The sequence below is a fragment of the Podarcis filfolensis genome (genome assembly GCF_964270895.1).
Source record: "Podarcis filfolensis genome assembly, chromosome: 15".
Taxonomy (NCBI): Eukaryota; Metazoa; Chordata; class Lepidosauria; order Squamata; family Lacertidae; genus Podarcis; species Podarcis filfolensis.
In genome coordinates, this window is record NC_139618.1 from 41,159,353 (window position 1) to 41,178,341 (window position 18,989).

At 44.8% G+C, this 18,989-nt stretch overlaps 1 protein-coding gene across 2 annotated transcripts in view; it reads right to left on the minus strand.

Annotated features, from left to right (window-relative positions):
• The window catches only part of DOCK5 (dedicator of cytokinesis 5), a 145,138-nt gene that overhangs the window by 83,096 nt on the left and 43,053 nt on the right, over positions 1-18,989 (minus strand). For both annotated transcript variants that reach the window (XM_083588262.1, XM_083588263.1), the window contains exons 4-9: positions 14,558-14,613; positions 12,640-12,736; positions 6,656-6,804; positions 2,814-2,949; positions 1,765-1,922; positions 529-610 (exon numbers count right to left, since the gene is read on the minus strand). In XM_083588262.1, the coding sequence (XP_083444388.1) occupies positions 529-610; positions 1,765-1,922; positions 2,814-2,949; positions 6,656-6,804; positions 12,640-12,736; positions 14,558-14,613 (678 nt within the window). The remainder of the gene's footprint in view (positions 1-528; positions 611-1,764; positions 1,923-2,813; positions 2,950-6,655; positions 6,805-12,639; positions 12,737-14,557; positions 14,614-18,989) is intronic.

The window sequence follows — 18,989 nt, forward strand, 5'->3', positions numbered from 1 at the left end:
CCTGTTTTATTTTTGGTTTCATTTTCCTCATTGGGATTTTTCACTTTTAAGCCACATCTTAAATAAACTGAACAAACAGGCAAAGGGCTTACAATTACTATTTTAAAATCAAAGCAGGCAAGACTTGCCTAAGTCACCAGCGATTTTAAGGGTTTAGGGCAACCTTACAAGGCACTTGTAATTCAGGTTTCACAGTTGTTCTTTGGTCAGAAGCTACAGAACCAAAGTAATGCCTGAAAATCCTGCAAAATCAGCAGAGCTTAAGTAATGAAGGCGAGCCAGCATGTCAAAATGACCTTTAAAAAATAAAAACTTGTTTGGCTTTGTATTGTGTTTGCCAGATGGCTTAACAATCTGTATTTAAACAGCAACCAGTCTGATGGCCTCCACTGCTTCCTACAATGATGTAAAGGCCTATCACAACAAAAGTAATAAAGCAACAGTTATAAGAAGAGTGCCACTAATAACTTAGCTGCAGGCGGGGCAGGGAAGAACAAACTTTCTCAAGCGTAGAGCAACAGGATTTACCGTAAAGACGGCTTGAAGGTTATTAAGTTTTTCAATTTCCTTTGGCATTCCATTACTTCCCCAACGAACCAGGTAGTTTTCACTACAAAAAATAAATAAAACACACATTGTTATAGCTAGGCTAGGTTAATTAGGTCACATCATCATACTTGATTATGCTAATTAAATCATGAATCACTTTGCCCAATGGCAAAAAAGAAAAAAGAAAAGTACAGAACTTCAGAGAGAAGCAACTGTTGCGTCCAGGTGAAACAAACTTTCAGGTGCTTTGGCATTTCACAGAAAGAAAAACCAGGCAATGATTTTGCTCAGAGTGTTAGGTCAGACACAGGGAACTTGTGGCCCTCCTGATGTTCTTGGACTGCAACTCCCATCATCACTGACCACTGGACATGCTTATGGGAGTTGGAGCCCATCATCTTGTGGGAGGGCCCCAGGTTCTCCATCTAAAGGATCTGCCATATCAGGAGGCAGATGAAGGCAGAAGAGTGGAAACCTAACCCACCAGGAATTTTCCCTGCGCAACCCCACCAAAATTAATGAAGTTGCCCAGCGGTTGGACACATGCATGGGATGGCATACCATGATGAGACAATGGACAGTTCCATTTCAGACACCAAGTGAGGGAACATTTCCAGTGCTCAGGCTAAAAGGCACCAGCCATGCACCAAAGAGATTTGGGGGAAACCTCAAAGGTTCATTTCTCTTCTTGTCAGAAACAGCAGGAGGGTGGAAGCAAGCAGAGTTGAATTTTGCCAGTATGTTCACCTGCCAATTCAGTTGTGAAGGTAGCCTCAATGTGTGGGTAAATGATGTTTTATGAATTTAATTTATATGCTAGCCAGAGCATAAGCAACAACAAACAAATGTTTTTCATTATAAGAACAAGCAGATACAAGCCTGGACTCACATACTCCCCATCCCTCCCTCCCTTGCAAGCAGGGGGTGAAGAAGAAAGTTTCTGTGTGTGGTTTTGCCCAATTATGAGAAACACTGGTTAGGATATCCTGGCTTGTGAACAAACTATGGTTTGCAAAAGCCACAGTTTATTCTATTTGGGTGAATAGCAAATAGAAGCTTCCCATCTCCCCCGCTCACATGTGAAGAGGAAGGGAAGGGAGAAATGGAGACCAACTTCTAAGAACTATTCTACTGATGCCTAAGTCTGTATCACACTCTTTCTTTTAGTGGCATTCTTTTTCTTGTTTAGAAGAAAGCATCAGAGTAACCACATACCTAATGAACTTGGATTGGTCGGGATCATAGAGGCTCATAAGCAGCTCCGCATCCTCACCGATATTGCAGACAAAGTTCTTGAAATTGACATAAAGACAGTACGTGTGGGTTGTGTTGAAAATAGACTGTCCCCGCAGGTCTACGTTCTGCTGCAAAGACTTGATGGAAAGAAGAGATGAACAAGAAAGTGAAACTTTAGAAGGAAGAGGAATGAGCATATGCCACAGCCAATCTGTCTTGAAAACTATCTATTTTTTCAGCCCGTATCCAAATAAGACTGTTATAGATAGAGTGGAAACCTAACCCACCAGGAATTTTCCCTGCGCAACCCCACCAAAATTAATGAAGTTGCACAGCGGTTGGACATATGCATGGGATACCATATGGGATAGACAGCAAAACTGAGAGTGGCATTTATGTAGAACAAGGACTGCAATTAACTGATTAATTGGTTAGATCCTAGGGGCTTTTCACAACCACAGGACAAGCTTTTTCCATGACAGAGGACAGCATTATCTGGTAAAATCTGTCTTGCAGATGTTAGCGATGTAAGAGTCCTGTTCTTCAAACATTCACTTAGGTTAGTCTTCCCCAATCTGGTGCCCTCCAGATGTTTTAGACTACAACTCACATCACCCTTGGCCACTGGCCACTCTGCCTGGGGCTGATGGGAGCTGTAGTTCAACAACACCTGGAGGGAACTAGGTTGGGGAAGGCTGCCTTATGGCAGTTTTTCCTTGTTGCTTTGCCAGGGGTCGGGTAGCTACTATGAATCTGAATCTGTCCCCATTCAGATTGGCTCAGAAAGTGATTTGAATTTTTCCTGATTTGCAGGCAGAACTAGGAACATGTCCAAATTAATCCAATATGAGCAGGAGAGAGATCACCCATGTCTAATCTTAATAGGATGCTGAAATTATTCATTGACCTGATACTGTAATGCTGGAAAGGCAGCACACGCCATATTTGCTCACTTAAACCAAAACCGGGCTCGTAGTGCTCTCTGCCAAGACACCCCTGCATCTCATTTGTGTCACAGTTGCGTATACCTTTTCCTCTTGGATCCTTTCATCTATTCGTTTGGATGCAGTCTCGTGTGCCTTAAAGAGCGCAATTGTGCTGGTAGCATCTGGATCGAGGATGTTGCCATTATCGTCCCGTACCACCAAGTCCAGCCCCAAGATCCTTGCAGGAAAACAAGCAGTCAAATAAGGGAGATGGATTAACAAGGGAACTCATAGGAACCTGAACCTGAGGTGAGGAATGTGGTCTGCAGGCCTCTCTATCTGGCTCACGGGACTCTCCTGAGGCTAGGCCCCTCCCAAGGATGTCCCCCTCGTTCCCCCTGCTCTGTACTCCCTTCAAGTGTTTTTGCCTTGCTGGAATGTATCCTGGATGCTGTCTCTTGCTTGCTGAGAAGGAGGATTGAGTGATGTTTGGGAGGGTGGCAGTGTAAGCAAATCAACTTTACACAGATGGTGTCCCTAGCGAAGAGAAGCCCTAACACTCTCTGAGGAAACTGAACCAAAACAGTGTATAAATTTAAGGAGAAAGGAGCAGAGCGCTTGTCTTTCTAACTTCAGGCATTGTACATAGCAGGTTCATTATTGGTAGACAGGTGGATGGGCAGGACCTCCCCACAAACAGCAGAGAGAGAGAAAGGAGGATGCAGCCCCATAACTGATGGAGAAACCTGAAGTGGTGGCAGCGCCACACATGAAAAGCAGTGGCAAGGAGGCAGTGATGGGCCATCAGCAGCTGCCTGGTCATGCCACTGGACCTTGCAGCACACGTAAGAACCTAGATATATTGCCAGGGGTGGCTGGTGCCCCTTGGGACTGGTGGGGCAGAAGGCAGAGAGGCCAACAGTAGATGAAGCCGGAGTCAATGACTGGTTACAAGTAAGAGGGCAGGCAAGTGGGGGCAGGCCAAGGTAGGTGAGGCCATGCCCATTCACTCAAATGGACTAGCTTCCAATGCATATTGCTTCCTCCACTTCCCCAAGGTCATCCAAAACTTCTAACATGCCAGCATGGCAGCAGAGGAGTGTAACATGAAAGCGGGGAGGGGGAAACTAAGTGAAGGTATCCCAAGCTGATGGAAAGGAGGAAAGACCTTTTGCATCTTGCTACAGCATGAAGTTCTGCATCCAGCTATGCTGCAATGCAGCAGAACACAGTAAGCAATGTGGCGCACACAGGCACATGTGTGCTTGCAGAGGACTTCCCTGGTGCCAAGAGGGTCACCTCCACCCACTGAAAGTAGGCTCAAAAGAAGCATCCCACAGCGGTCAATAGAACAGGCTGCAGTGTGTGCTCAGTTGTGTTGTACGTGGTGCCCACAGCAGCTTCTGCTGCTTGCCAGCGCGCCCCAGAAGGTTGGTGACCAGACTAAGTAAAAGGGAACAAAAAATGAACAACTATTGCAGAGCAGGTAGAATTAATGAGGTCCATGGCTGAACCACAAGACACAATCAATTAAGGTTCTTTGGCACTGTCTGAGCACCTACTCAAATTTATGACATTTCCCCAATAAAGTTAATTTTTTAGCTTCTTGCTTTCAAGTGGCTTCTTAATTAGTGTATCTGAAAGAGAGCTGACATGATCAATGAGCCATGGAAGCAACCTACAGACAGGACAGAATGTCCAAAGCTTCCTTCAGCTGCAAAGAGAAGGTTACCAATTAACATGCTGAGTGTGCAACATCTGTCGTGCGTCTCGGGCTCAAACAAGATGCAACAGTGGCAGATATATTTGTCTAAACCGCAACTGAACCAATCATGTATAGAAAACTGCAACATACTGTGCTGGACCCTTGGTCCATCAGGCTCAGAATTGTTTGCCGTGATTAGCAGTGTCTCTCCAGGGTGTCAGCCAGGAATCCCTCCCAGCCCTATGTCTACAGAGCCTGGTGATCAAACCTCCATCTTTTGCATGCAGCATAGGAGCTGTACAGTTCTTCCCCATGTAAAGATATCGACAGATAAATAGACAGACAGATAGAAGTTTGTGTGTGTGAATCCTGTAGCCCCTCCCCATGCAAAGAGGCCTGCAGAGGAGCAGAAGAAACGTCCTTAAGGCTCAGCCACACTTCCTTTGTCTCTTGTGGTAAACAGCAGGTTTTCTTGGGGAAAGCAGCAAGGAAAAAGAAAAACCTATTGGACCCATGCCTAGAAAGCAGGGGACAAGTGGAAGAAAATACAGGAAAAATGGAAGTGTGGGTGAGCCCTTATGCCGAGTCAGACCACTGGGACATCCAGTCCTGAACTGCCTGCCTTGACCGACAGAGGCTCTCCAGCACTTCAGGCCCATCCTGGAGATTCCAGGGATTAAACCTGGGACCTTCTGCCTACAAGGCAGATGCTTTGCCACCAAGCAGTGGCTCTTCCCAGGCAACGGAACCTGTCTCATTCCTCCACCAACCTCCCCATACTGCAGACATTTCCTGTCTCTGCCACTCTCACTTCTAGTACTAGAGTTTCAGAAAGAGAGAGAGAGAGAGAGAGAAATATCTGAGGTGGGGGGAACAGATTGGGGGTTGAGTGGTGACCATGGGGGAGATTCTGCCCCCCACCCACACTGCTTTGCTCTGAAAAGAACACACAACACAAAAATCAGTGCCAATACCCTGCCCTAGAAATGAAGGGGCAAATCAAAGTCTTTAAAACTTGACCAGGCTACACAGAGCCCTAGCTAGGTGATCTTGAACCCCTGGCAGAACCGTCCAGATTGCACCCCCTAGCCATGAAAAACAGAGAAAAGCGGGGGCCCCGCATATCATATAAAGACCCTCCATTTAAAACCTTTTCTGATGAGGCAATAATCGATATTTTTATTTATAGACATATTTATGGACATATTTTAAAGCCAATTTTGCATGCCCCTTCGCCTCCACCCCTGGTGGGTGCCTCCTTCACCACCCCCTAGCTACAGCCCTAAGACTACGTCGTGTCTTAGGGAGAGCTCATAATACCAAAACTCACTTCTGCATGGCACCCTCCTGGTTTTTGCTAATTGCTGCTAAACCTTTGGAAGTGGGTTGCACTATTTAAGAAATTTCTGATTTTGATTGTGCCTCCCTTGCAAGCTCCTGCTTTCAGGACTTTTAATTGGGGGTGGGGTAGGATTCAACAGCAGAGCTGGAAACGTGTGTGTGTGTGTGTGTGTGTGTATGAGAGAGAGAAAGAGAGATCCAGCCTTTTTTGGCTAGGTATAATAACATTTTGCACCACAGCAGTAAATCAATATCAATAAATAAACAAACACACAGAAGTTGCATGGCACATGCTACACATATATGCACACACATAAAAGACAGGCCAAAACATCTCCATAGAACAGAGCTTAAGAGTTAAAATATTCAGCCCCTGTTCTTAAGGCTAGGGCTTAGCATACAAACAAAGCTGTGCTCATTTCCTGGATGTGCTGCTCATCACAGAATCGAGTGTGAAATCAGGTTGCCTGGACATTTCAGCTACATGAGAATTTTAGAAGAATGCAAATTCTTTAGAAGACTCAAACCTGAGACTCCCCCCCCCCAGGTATGCTCCTTCCCCTACTACCTCCTCTGCTCTGTATCCCTGAACGACTTGCATTCAAAAAGTATGGGGGGGGGGGGGAGAGAGAGAGAGAGCACAAAGAGAGCGAAATGGAGAAAATTTAAAATGGCACCTTTACTGCAGAAAGGACACAGTTTGGCATGTCCAAACAAAACATTATTATCAAGGGTTATCCTATTTCAAAAAGATGCTTCTTGTGCAATCACAATATCCTAAGCATGCTTCATCACAAGGAACACCAATGGACAGAGTGACTCCTGAGAGCCATACATAACCAATCCGCTGTCCACATTCAGATCCCTTGCTAGGAGACAGGACTGAAGCATCACCTACCTGTTGCCATAATCTATTTTGGCTGTGACTTTCTTCTTGAGTTCAGCCAGCTCATCTTTGGGAAGGGTGCCGGAGAGGATCTGGGAACGCCATTCAATTAGGCTATAGGTCATCTGCTGCACTTGGCGAAAGAGAGACTTCTTGTTCTCCTAAAGCAGACAGAAGGAGAGAAAAGGGGATTGGAAGAAATGATACTGGAGACAGGGCCTTTGCAATGGTGGCACCACATCTCAAGTGATGTACATTTGGCTAAATCAGTGCTAGCTTTCAAATGGGCCTTGAAAACTCATTTACTTTTTAGTCAAGATACTGAACTTAATTTCCAAGCATTGACCATTTGTATTACTGCTGTTTATTCTCTCTCAAGTTGCTTATACTAGCTTTATAGCAGTGTACTGCTGCATTGTGAAGTGTTATAAACGTCTGTATTAAATGACGGAATTACATGGAATGGGGTGTTAATAGTTCTGAATTTTATCTTTTGTATATAAGCTGCCTTGGGAGGGTTTTAAGACACCAGAGACACCAAACAAACAAACAAGAACAATCCTAACTGCCTGTCGCTGCTTGCTGGAGAGGGTCAGAATATGACAAAGGTGTCCCTCCGCTATTGGCACTGAAAAGCACTGCTGAAAAGCTGGGTGAGTGGGAAGTGTAGAACTCTGCAACCTGGAGTACCAGAGATGAACAGAAATGGCTATGGACATGCTGAATCCAGATCTGCTTCATTCCCACGATGGGTCTACTCTGGTCCTCTCAGCTACATCTGGCACAGATTATCCCCCTCCCTCCCACCCCCACAATTGCTTTCAGTTAGGGAGATGAAAAATTAACCTGCCAGGTAGAAAAACTCATGGAAATCATCCATCCATGTTATTTCAATAAAGAAAAGGAGAAGACAGTGAATTTACTGTTAATGGTTGCAATCAGGGGAAATTTAAAACCCTGGCTTGGAGGCTAAAAAACGAGCCATGGGTTTTGAGCACGCCATCAACTTAAGATACCAGCTACAGCCACCTGGATCCAGGAATCTTCTCAACCATAGCTCAGATTAACGCAGAATGAATTCATTAACAAAGCTGACTTTGCTGGCAAATTTGTCAGTTGGGGTTTGTTTCAGTTTCTCATTTTTCCAACCTTAAATTCAGTTCTCCACATTTGCACATCACTTTGTGAACTTTTTTTTTTAAAAAAACTCCTCACAAAAATTCATCGGCATGTTACTGAAAATTTTCTCCTAATATGCACATTATTTTAAAAAAAAACAGTTGACTTATTTTTAATGTATGTTTTTATGGAATTTTTAATGAATGTTTTAGATTGCCCTCTGTAAACCGCTTGGGACGCGGGTGGCGCTGTGGGTAAAAGCCTCAGCACCTAGGGCTTGCCAATCGAAAGGTCGGTGGTTCGAATCCCCGCGGCGGGGTGCGCTCCCGTTGCTCGGTCCCAGCGCCTGCCAACCTAGCAGTTCGAAAGCACCCCCAGGTGCAAGTAGATAAATAGGGACCGCTTACTGGCGGGAAGGTAAACGGCGTTTCCATGTGCTGCGCTGGCTCACCAGATGCAGCTTTGTCACGCTGGCCACGTGACCCGGAAGTGTCTTCGGACAGCGCTGGCCCCCGGCCTCTTAAGTGAGATGGGCGCACAACCCTAGAGTCTGTCAAGACTGGCCCGTATGGGCAGGGGTACCTTTACCTTTACCTTTACCTTTACCTGTAAACCGCTTAGAGCATGGATAGGCAAACTAAGGCCCGGGTTGGGGGGCAGATCCAGCCCAATCGCCTTCTAAATCCAGCCCACGCACTGTCCAGGAATCAGCGTGTTTTTACATGAGTGGAATGTGTCCTTTTATTTAAAATGCATCTCTGGGTTATTTGTGGGGCATAGGAATTTGTTCTCCCCCCGAAAAAAAATATAGTCTGCCCCCACAAGGTCTGAGGGACAGTGGACCGGCCCCCTGCTGAAAAAGTTTGCTAACCCCTGGCTTAGAGGGGCTTTGTGTTTTTTTTTGTTTATTGAGTAGGCGGCCTGCAAATTTTGTAAAAAGTTTAACAACAGTTAGACCCTCCTCCCCTACGTGCAGCCCCAGTCCAATATGAGTTCCTTGCTGTAGCTTTCAGAAGAAGAAAAATTGCATGGTGAGCTCAAGTTCCCAGATCTCCCATGTAACCTCACATTAGGTCTTTAGGAAAGAAATTCATATTTATTTATTTATTTATTTAAAACATTTATAAACTAGACTTGATCATATTAGACATCAGCGCCCTGTACAATTTGAAATCAATTCAATAAACCACACAAAGAAAAATAAATGCACCAAAAGGAACCTCTTCCCACTGCACAAGAATGATGTCTCACCTTGTCTCTCATTGGGGAAATCATGCCTGGTTCTGTAAGGCTTACGCATAATCAAGGTCAAGTGGAAGGACGAAAGAAAGAGACCAATTTAAGGACCATTTGTCTTTCTAATGAGTGTGTCCCAGAGGACACATTGTGCAGCATACACTAATTAGTCACTAGGGAAAAACAGACCACTCAGTGTTTTAAATACCCACTTCACACACAAAATTTGCTATGTTTCCCTTGGCAATGCTTACGAAGGGGTGAACCTGTCAATTTCAGCTTCTCATTTTTCTAATCTCAAATGTTTCAGATCTCCATGTTTCTGCATCAGTTTGGAAGTCCTCATAAAAATCCATCAGCATTGTTGTGTGAATTTATCCAAATATGCACATTTTAGTAAATGACATTGCCAAATATAATGCATTTCTGTATGTTATTTTCATAAGATATCTACTTTTTACATACTTTACCTAGTACATGCATTAATTACACATTAATTGGTTGAAGAATTCAAAGAATCATAGTTGGAAGGGACCCCAAGGGTCATCTAGTCCAACCTCCTGCAACGAAGGAATCTTTTTTGCCCAATCTCAAACCAACAACCTTGAGATTATAGTCTCATGTTCTTCTACAGTAGGTCTTGCCCCTGCGAAGCAGTTGCTGAGACTAAAGGTCTTCCCATAGCTGCCTGCGTCCCCTCCTTTCCCAGGTCTTTCCCAAGCAATCTGAGACTGTGTTGGCATATCTACCTTTGCTCCTCCCATTTAATGACTCTCCCGGTTCTGGAAGTCCAGGGAGGAGGGCAGCTTTTTGCAGTAAGAGAGGGAGACACCCTTGACTCCTCAGCAGCCTGACTCGTCTCTGCTTCTTGACCTCCCTCCTCCTCTCCTGCTTCAGTTTCTGCCTCTGATTCTGGACTGCCTCTGATTCTCTGCCACAGACTCTTATTTCTCACTAAGCTCTGTTACGTCTTCAGCGTCCGACACCTCCTCCTCTTCCCAGTCTTCTCCCTCTTCTCCCTCTGACCACTCATTGTCATCCCAACACCAATCACCAGGCCCTGAGCCTTCTTCCCTTGCGGGTTCCTCAGCTGGTTGCTCCCACCGTTTTCTGCATCCAACCAGAACAAGAGTGTTGGCCTCCAACAACATTTGGGGACCCAAGGTTGCACAAAGCTGCTCTAAGGCACCACAAGACCCAGAGGGCCACTACCACCATACAAATATATATATACCCTTTGGGTGCCCAAAGAGTCCACTGATGGAAACTTATTCCATAATACTTTGGTTGGTCTTTAAGATGCCACAAGACACTTTGTGGTTTCTGAAAGCCCAGCTTCATGGCAGACTTTGTGACCCATCGGCTGCCAATCGCTGCAGTGGATTCTAAGAGCCATTACCCCAAGTGATTTGAAGCAAGTAATATGGGGCACTTTCACTTATCTGTGGTTTACTTCCTTCTTCTTATTCCTGTTGTGGGCAAAACACAAACCAGGAGAGGAAAAAACTAATCCACAATACAGATACTTTTTTCTTTCTTTTCAAATTTCTGGCTAGGATGGTCATTCATGGTTTTTGCAGGGAAGTTTACATTAGACACATTTCAGGGAGCTCTGAATGGGTTCCTGCCAGACAGGATATAAAAATACAAGGTGGTTTCTAAGGTGCCTAATCCTTGCATTTAAAATAATCCCCCATTGAGAAAGCCATTCTGTTGAACAAAAACACTGCCAGGTTGGGCCTCAGAGGGGTAGGAATGTTTGCAGATCTTTAAAATGTTTAGAGTCTAGACCATGGGTAGGCAAACTAAGGCCCAGGGGCCGGATCCGGCCCAACCGCTTTCTAAATCCGGCCCGCGGATGGTTCGGGAATCAGAGTGTTTTTACAAGAGTAGAATGTGTCCTTTTATTTAAAATGCATCTCTGAGTTATTTATGGGACATAGGAATTCGTTCAATATATATTTTTTCCAAAGTACAGTCTGCCCCCCCCAACAAGGTCTGAGGGATAGTGGACCGGCCCCCTGCTGAAAAAGTTTGCTGACCCCTGGTCTAGACTCTAGAACAAGATATTATGGTTTTAGGGCAGTGTTTCCCAAAGAGGGGTCTGGGAACCCTTGGAGTCCACAGAACAAACCCAGGGGCTCTGCAGCCACATCTCTTGACTCCCACCCCCCACTAAATTTTTGTCATTTTTGCATGGTAATTTCACAAATTTTATGGTCTGTTTTAGTGCTGTGCAATTTTTCAATATATTGGCCAAAATTGGTTTTGAAATCACACCATCATAACGATTTTGACCAGGCAATATGCAGCAATATATCGCTCCTCGCATGAGGGAAAGCAGGGCAGCCGATTTGAAGGCACCACCAATATTGCAGTATGGTTTCAGCTGATAACGCTGCTGATCTGAGCTGCTTCCCTCACACTGAGGGAAAACAGGGCAGCCGATTGCGAGGTGCCACCTTCCCCTCATGGCGATGGAGAACAGGGCAGCTGATCCCCCTCATGTCAGGACACCATGCCACTACCTTCCCCTGGCCCTGAGGCGGAGCTTTTCTCAGTCCGCAGGAAAGCAGCAGCAGCCACAGAGGACGCGCATCTTCGCTGGCTGCCACCGCTGGCTGCCCCACTGATGGTGGCTTGATGCACCCCACATCCCTACCCCCTCCCACTCAAACCATGCGGTGGAGGTGACGTTGCTTCCGCCCCTCCCCTCCCCCTATCTCTGTAACTGCTTCTTTCCTGATCCCCATGTCTGACACGACACACCCCACCCATGCGATTGTCAAGACTGCGCCTTCCCTCATCCGCATGCCTGATTAGGGGCTGTCATGGGCCAGGAGTCGCCTTCATCTGCTGAGCAGCAGCCTGAAGAAGCAGAAGGCGAAGTGACTCAGCTGGTTGGCTGGCTTCTCCCTCCACTGCCACGGCTGGCAGAACAGGACGACGACAGGGGCTAGCCCACATTTTGTTCAAAAAATTCATTGGCAGAGGTAACTACCATAAAGTTATCAAAACTTTCAAAAGCAGAGGGTCCATGGCTTGGCTTTTGGAAAACAGGGGTTCTTCAGTAATTAGCTAGTTGGGAACCACTGCTTTAGGGGAATAAAGAAAGATTGGAGGCTAAGAGTAGCAAATGCAATTGAAAACAGTAAGTCACAAACAGCATATGCCTTTCTGGGTTTTGGGGTTTTTTTAAGTCCCTAGAGTGGAGGTGAACAAAAGACAAATCATGATCCATTGGTGAACCACTGGATAATGGGAAGAGACCCCTGTTCAATGGAAGAACACAAGTTTTGCATGCAAGTTCAATCTCCAGCATCTCCAGTTAAAAGTCTGCTGCTTTGTCAAATCACCCGATGTCATTATGACAACTTTAATTGGGCTGGCTTAACTGATCGGGGCGAAAGCAAGCCCACCTGGCTGCACTTGGGACTTCCCAATGGGAAACTCTCTTGTACAGCCAATCCCAGGAGGGCTCACTTTCAGCTCTCACTTGTCCCACACCTGATGTCACACGTGGAATGGCCTGGCGGCCAAATTCAGACACCTGCCAGACCTAATTTGGCCCATGAGTCAGGGCTCCCCCACACCTGCCAAAAACCTCAATGCCCAAGAAGGAGAAGAGAATCGCAACTCACCACATACAGCCTGTGCCAGATCACAGCCCATTCCCTCAAAGTGGAAGTGAGTTCCTGGACCAAAGGCAGCTCACTAGGAATTACTGTCTCATGTTGTCTGCAGAAGGCGGGTGGGGAAGAAATATTTAAATGATTACCGAAAAGGTAATGGCCATTAGATCATTTAATATTCTGTCTATAGAGTCTCTACTGGGGTTAGGAAATCAGAGAAAACTTATTCACGTACGTAGCTCACATCCACATCGTACATTTAAAGTGCACTGCTTCCCCAGAGAATCCTGGGAAGTGTAGTTTTGTAAGGGTGCTGGGCACTGCTGAACTATGGTTCACAGGATTCTTTGGTGGAAGCCATGTGCCTTAAAATGTGGTGTGGATGTGATAAAAGGTTAGGCAAGCAAGCAAGGCGCAACATGGAGACAGCATAAGGAAGCGCTGCAGCAAACCAGAAGAGCAGGCACTTTGCATGCTAAGGGTCGTGGGTTCAATCCTTGGCATCCCCAAGTAGTGATAGGAAAGACTCCTGCCTGAAACCCTAGAGAGCCCCTGCCAGAAAGTGTTGACAGTGGCTGCCTTGGCATGTGACAATAAGCCAGTTTCTGGCTTTTTGTGGTTTACCACCAACGAGCAACATGGTCATGCATACTGTCCAATTCCTGCTTCACTCTTCTCCTGATATAAGCAGGACAACAAGCCAGAGACCCAAAATGGTCCACAAGCCAAAATCAAAGCCAAAATTTAAGGTTGATGTGGAATCATGTCTTTCTTGGGGAGAAACAAAACTTGAGCCCTGCTTCCGATGTAACGAGAAGCCAAGGCTTCCTGCTTGTGCCAGGAGAAGGAGCAAAGCAGGGGCAATTGGGCAGCATGTATACCAGCATGCTGCTCATTTATGCTGAACCATGGTAAGCTCCAGCAGCAGCCTAGAGACAACTGTGGCTGTCGTGCACCAGGCAGCATTCGATTCAGTGAAATTCATTGCATCCTCACGCCATCCAGGCCTGCTGAGAGAAGTTGGTAATGAAATAATAGCCAGCACTTCCTTATTAGAAGTAATACTAAAGAAACTGGTCAGATCCTCTCAAAGGTTCCTCTCCAATAAAAACTGTAAGAGCTGCACAGTATGATATTATCTTATACAGTATGATGTTATATATACACACACACTTTGTTTTTCCTGTTTTCTATATTCCCCTCCCTATTTTCCTAGGAGAATATTTTTACTGCTGTTTTTAATTGGATTTGCAACATTGACAATGTTAAATAGTATTTAATAAAATAAACCAAACCAAACCACGATAAGCCAGAAACCCTGGTTTATTGTTGCATGCAGACGTTGCCAACAAATATTGAGTCGGAATGACCACTGGCTCGACTTGGTATAATACAATTTTCTACATACTCAGTAATTGGGGTTTTGAGAAATTTTTCCTAAGCAGAGTAGGACAATATGGATCGGAAAATTTTCTGATGCTCTAGGGAGTGATCTAATTTAGCATGTTTAGTTTACCTGTCTGTAGTCAACTGAGGGCTCATCCACCCTTCATCATTGTCCCATGATTTTCAGACACGGGTCTGAGGGAAAGTGGCAGGACAAAAGAAAAACTTCTCAGACCCATGCCTGGAAACCATGGGACAAATGGAAGTACTGGATGAGCCCTGAGCTAAAATCTTTGAAACTGCTGCACTTGCTTAGTAATCAATCAATTGGCAATCAATTCACTGTTACTAATGAACTGATGAAATGGAAACTTTTTCTGCCCCACATCACTGTATTTTCATTATGCCTCAAGCCACACAATGTGGCCTCTTTACACAAAAGCCTGCCATCGCCACAGGACAGTGTGCTTTCTCCCTGCCGCCATTTTAGGAATTGATCATGTTTCTAGATCTCGCAGAAAAAAAAGTCTTGGTGACCTACCCGCCATCTTGCACAGTTGCCTCTTTCAGATGGATGTACGTTGATGGAAAGATGCCCTGAGACAAAGGCAAAAGAATTGTTTTATCAAAAGGGCAAAGAGTTATTCAGTCACTGAGTGGCAGAAGAAAAAGCAGCCACCATCACAAACAGGCATAGCAGAGGTTCGGGAACATAAATGTAACAATTCTCTACCATCAAAATAAGTACTCAATTGCACCAACGTCTTGGAATCGGTGCATATTCTACAAGTAGTAATTAATAATGTGATAAAATGATAAATCAATCTATTATTATTATTAACATTTAAAGTGCCTAGATTTATTAACTGCTGCTCACATTTTAATAACCAAGACAAGGCTTGCAATCCAAAAGACCCAACACAAAAGGGGGGGAAATGAAGGGAAGGGAAGGGAAAACAGGCACCCACATATCCTAACCCTATCTACTCCAACCATATCTATTCCAAATTAAATCCCACTGAATTCAGTAGGGTTTACTCCCAGGTAAGCAGGTTTGGGATTGCAGCCTCTGGGTTGTATCCAATGCTAATTCTACTTAGAGAAGACCCAGAAGTTTATGGACATGACTAACTTAGGTTCTTTAACTTCAAGGGGTTATATGCAACTAAACCCTACTTAGAATAGACCCACTGAAATGAAAGAACCTAAGTTAGACATAACTTCAATATATCTACTGAGAAGAAGTAGCATTGAACACCATCCAATGGGTCTACTCGGAGTAAAACTTACCTGGCTAATACCTGAAGACACTAGTTCTTATTTCCAAGTGAGCGCAAGACTACAAACCTTCATCAATTAATTTTGAAAGCTGAATTTACTCTTACACTCTAAAAGTGCATCCTCTCATATGCATTACTGAACCATGCCTGCAGTGTTAACCTAGAAAGATCTCCGATTGTCAGGCAGGAGCGTTAACAAGTGGGACCTACAACAGAAAGTAGTGCTCCTTTTCAGTGTTTTAGTTAGTCAGTCATGCCCACCTTCACAAGATTCCATTCCATCCCATTCCCCCCACCCCCTATTCTTCATCTCCTTCCCAAATATTCAGCACTCTGTGGTCACTGAACATGCTCAGTCCCTGATTGGGCTACTTTTGAGGGTTCCCAAAAGTTTTTTTAAAAAATTATTCTGAATATTTTTTCTACTTTTGGAAGGCTTGGAGCTCCACTGCCGATACCTCCACCTACTAATTTGTGCCCCTTGAACAAGGGTGGTGCAACTTAGGCTAAGGAATGGCACTCATACCCTGTCAAGAGACTGGCTGGATGCTGAGGAGTGGGCACTGGGAGAAGGGGGTTGGAGATTAGCTTAGAAGCAGGGATCGTGGAACTTGGGGAGCCTGTAACAGCTGGGAGAGGAGAATCAGAGGCAGGAGAAGTTGCAGGATGGGAGAGTGAAGAGCAGGAGACAGAAGAGATAAAAGAGCAGAAAGTCAGATGTGCCTGCTTGCGCATGGCTTAGAATGGGGAGATACATAAGGCAAGGTTGGGGGCAGGGCCTCTGTTGCAGCAATTGCATTACTGAGTTTACACCTATGGGAGACATTAGTGTACTTTTGACAATGAAGAGTTGACTCCTCTTTCTGGACATTCCTTGCCTATCAGTACACCCTGAACATTGGAACTAGATGAATGATACAAATAAATGTGCTGCTTTGGAGGGGGGGGAAAGAAGCACCTTCCCCATAAAAGTGCTATGGAATTTATGCTCAAACTTCTTCCAGACCTCACTCCTGCATAGATAATAATACGGGTGTCCCAGAGGGAATAAGTATTTTCCAAAGTGGTTAGAACAGTAATAAACATCTAAGCTGCCCCTGCTCCCCCCCTTCTCTTAATTAATTTGGCCTTCATTTTATTTTCAATTTTTTTGCCAGTGTTCTGGTCAATGCAATCACAGATAAAGGAATCTCTCCAGTGACTACATAACATCTCCAGATCGATAGTCAGTTGCTGAGTTGCGTTTTTTTTTAAAAAAACTTATTTGGAATGAAGCACTGCTAGATATTTCCCCCCCCCCCAAAAAAAAATCACCTTCAAACTCAATGGCACCAGAAAATGAGTAACATGTCCATTGGGGTGAGGGGGAAGCACCAGACCTGGGCCAAAGCTATACATGCAAGAGAAGGAATGGACCGAAACATTTCATTTTTTAAAAGCAAAATGCTTCTCTGTGTCCAAAAACAGCAAAAAAAATATATACAAGAAGACCTAGAACAGCAAAGGAAGGGGTGAGATCTCAACCTCCTTCTCATCATCACTAGTTTGCAAATTGCTAAAACTGTACAAAAAGGAACATGCATGTATCACAAAAAATGTAACTGCTCTGTAGAAAACACAACCTGCAAAAAGAGACAATACACATACTCTTGTAAACAATTTTTTTAAAAATAGAATTATTAAAATAAATAAATAAAGGAGCGTGCATCCCTTGGAACCTGAAGGGGCACTGCTCATTTTATCGCTGCAGGATTCCTCCCATCTAGTTCTGTTAACAGCTAGATCCCTTTGTTTATGTCCAAAATTCACATAAATGTATCCAAGGCTACAGGAGAATTTCTAATTTACAGGATTTATGAGAAGGGGTTCCAATTTGACTATAACTACTGGAGAAAAACACATCTAGGAATCCCACAGGAGTAGCCAACATGGTGCCCTTAAAATGTGCCCATCGTCCCTGGCCACTGGCCATGCTGGCTGGCGCTGATGGAAGTTTCTCTACATTAGGGGTGCATAACTTATGGCCCTCTGGTCCCAACTCCCATGAGCCCCAGACAACATGGCCAATGGTCAGGGATGACAGGAGTTGTAATCCAAAAACATCTAGTAGCCATTTTGGCCACCCTTGTGCAGCAACAGCTGTAAGACAGCCCTGCTGCAACAGGAAATTTCCCCAGAGTGGTAACTCAGTGTGCCACAAAATGGGCTGGCACAATCCTGAGAATTATTAGGGAAGGGAATATGAGCGCAGGAAGGAATATTATGCCTCCGTAGAAAGTCTGTTCCCTGGGAAAGGTGCTGCATCAGGTTAAGACCACCCACTCCTAAAAGGTCTCGGAATTTCATACACAGAAGCTGAGGTCTGAGTCACCTCTTTTGGGGGAGGTTCAGTGGAAGCCCACCTCTCTGAAATGCTCCAAAAAGCTGGGCTGAGAATATGACTCCACTGACTGAGCTGCCACAGATTAAGCTTGCTCTTGATATGCATATTTAAGACAATTCAGTGGAGTTTTGTTCTGAGAATGAAGCTTCAGACTTGGTGAAAAAGGCACCGAAGGCAGCCAACTTTGCTTCTTGATGCCTCATGATGCCCTGGTTTGGATTCTTACAGCCAAATCCTACGCATGTTTAAGTAAAGGTAAAGGGACCCTGACCATTAGATCCAGTCATGGCTGACTCTGGGGTTGTGATGCTCATCTCGCTTTATTGGCTGAGGGAGCCGGCGTACAGCTTCCGGGTCATGTGGCCAGCAGGACTAAGCCACTTCTGGCGAACCAGAGCAGCGCACGGAAACGCCGTTTACCTTCCCACCAGAGAAATCCCACCAAGTTCAATAAGCCTTACTCCTGAGTAAGCGCACGTGGGATTGTAGCCCTTGTCTCTAGATGCTTCTCTCTCTATGTATGTATGTTTGTGTGCTTTAATTATTCTTATTTAAATGTACAGTGCATAGTTTAACAATGAAGCTCACTCCCATAGCAGGCAGCAATGGTCACCAACTTAGATGGTGTTAAACGGTTAGACAAGCTCTAAGGACAATGCTATCAATGGCTCTGCAGCAGGAGGCAGGACGGCTTCCAAATGCCAAGTTGCTGGAGACTACGAAGAGTGGAGAGAGCTTTTGTGCTCAGACCCTGGCTGAGTGTTTCCCATAAGTATCTGGCTGACCACTATGCAAACAGGCTGCGGGACCAGATGAACCATTGGCCTGATCTTATGTTCTTATTTATTGTCATTGCAAGCTGCTCTGAGAGCCACTTACAGACATAAGAACCACCTGCTGGACCAGGCCAAAAATACACCTAGTCCTACAGCCTGTTCTCACAGTGGCCAATTTATTGGAATAATAATAATAATAATAATAATAATAATAATAATAATAATAATAATAATAATTTTATTTATACCCCACCCTTCCTGGTTCAAAAACTGGGCTCAGGGCAGCTAATGACAAATTTAAAACACTTTAAAACACTTAATTATAAAAGCAGCATAAAATAACAGTATAAAAACATGAATAACAATAAAATTCAAAAATCAATTAGATAATCCCCAGGGCTAGCTGGCTGAATTGGTCCTACTTGGGCCAGCGAGGAGGCCAGGGGAGAATTAGCTCTGGGGTCTCAGAGCGGGTAATCTTCATAAAAGGGGAGGGGGAGGGAAGAGAAGGGAAATAAAAGATCAGGCTGAATT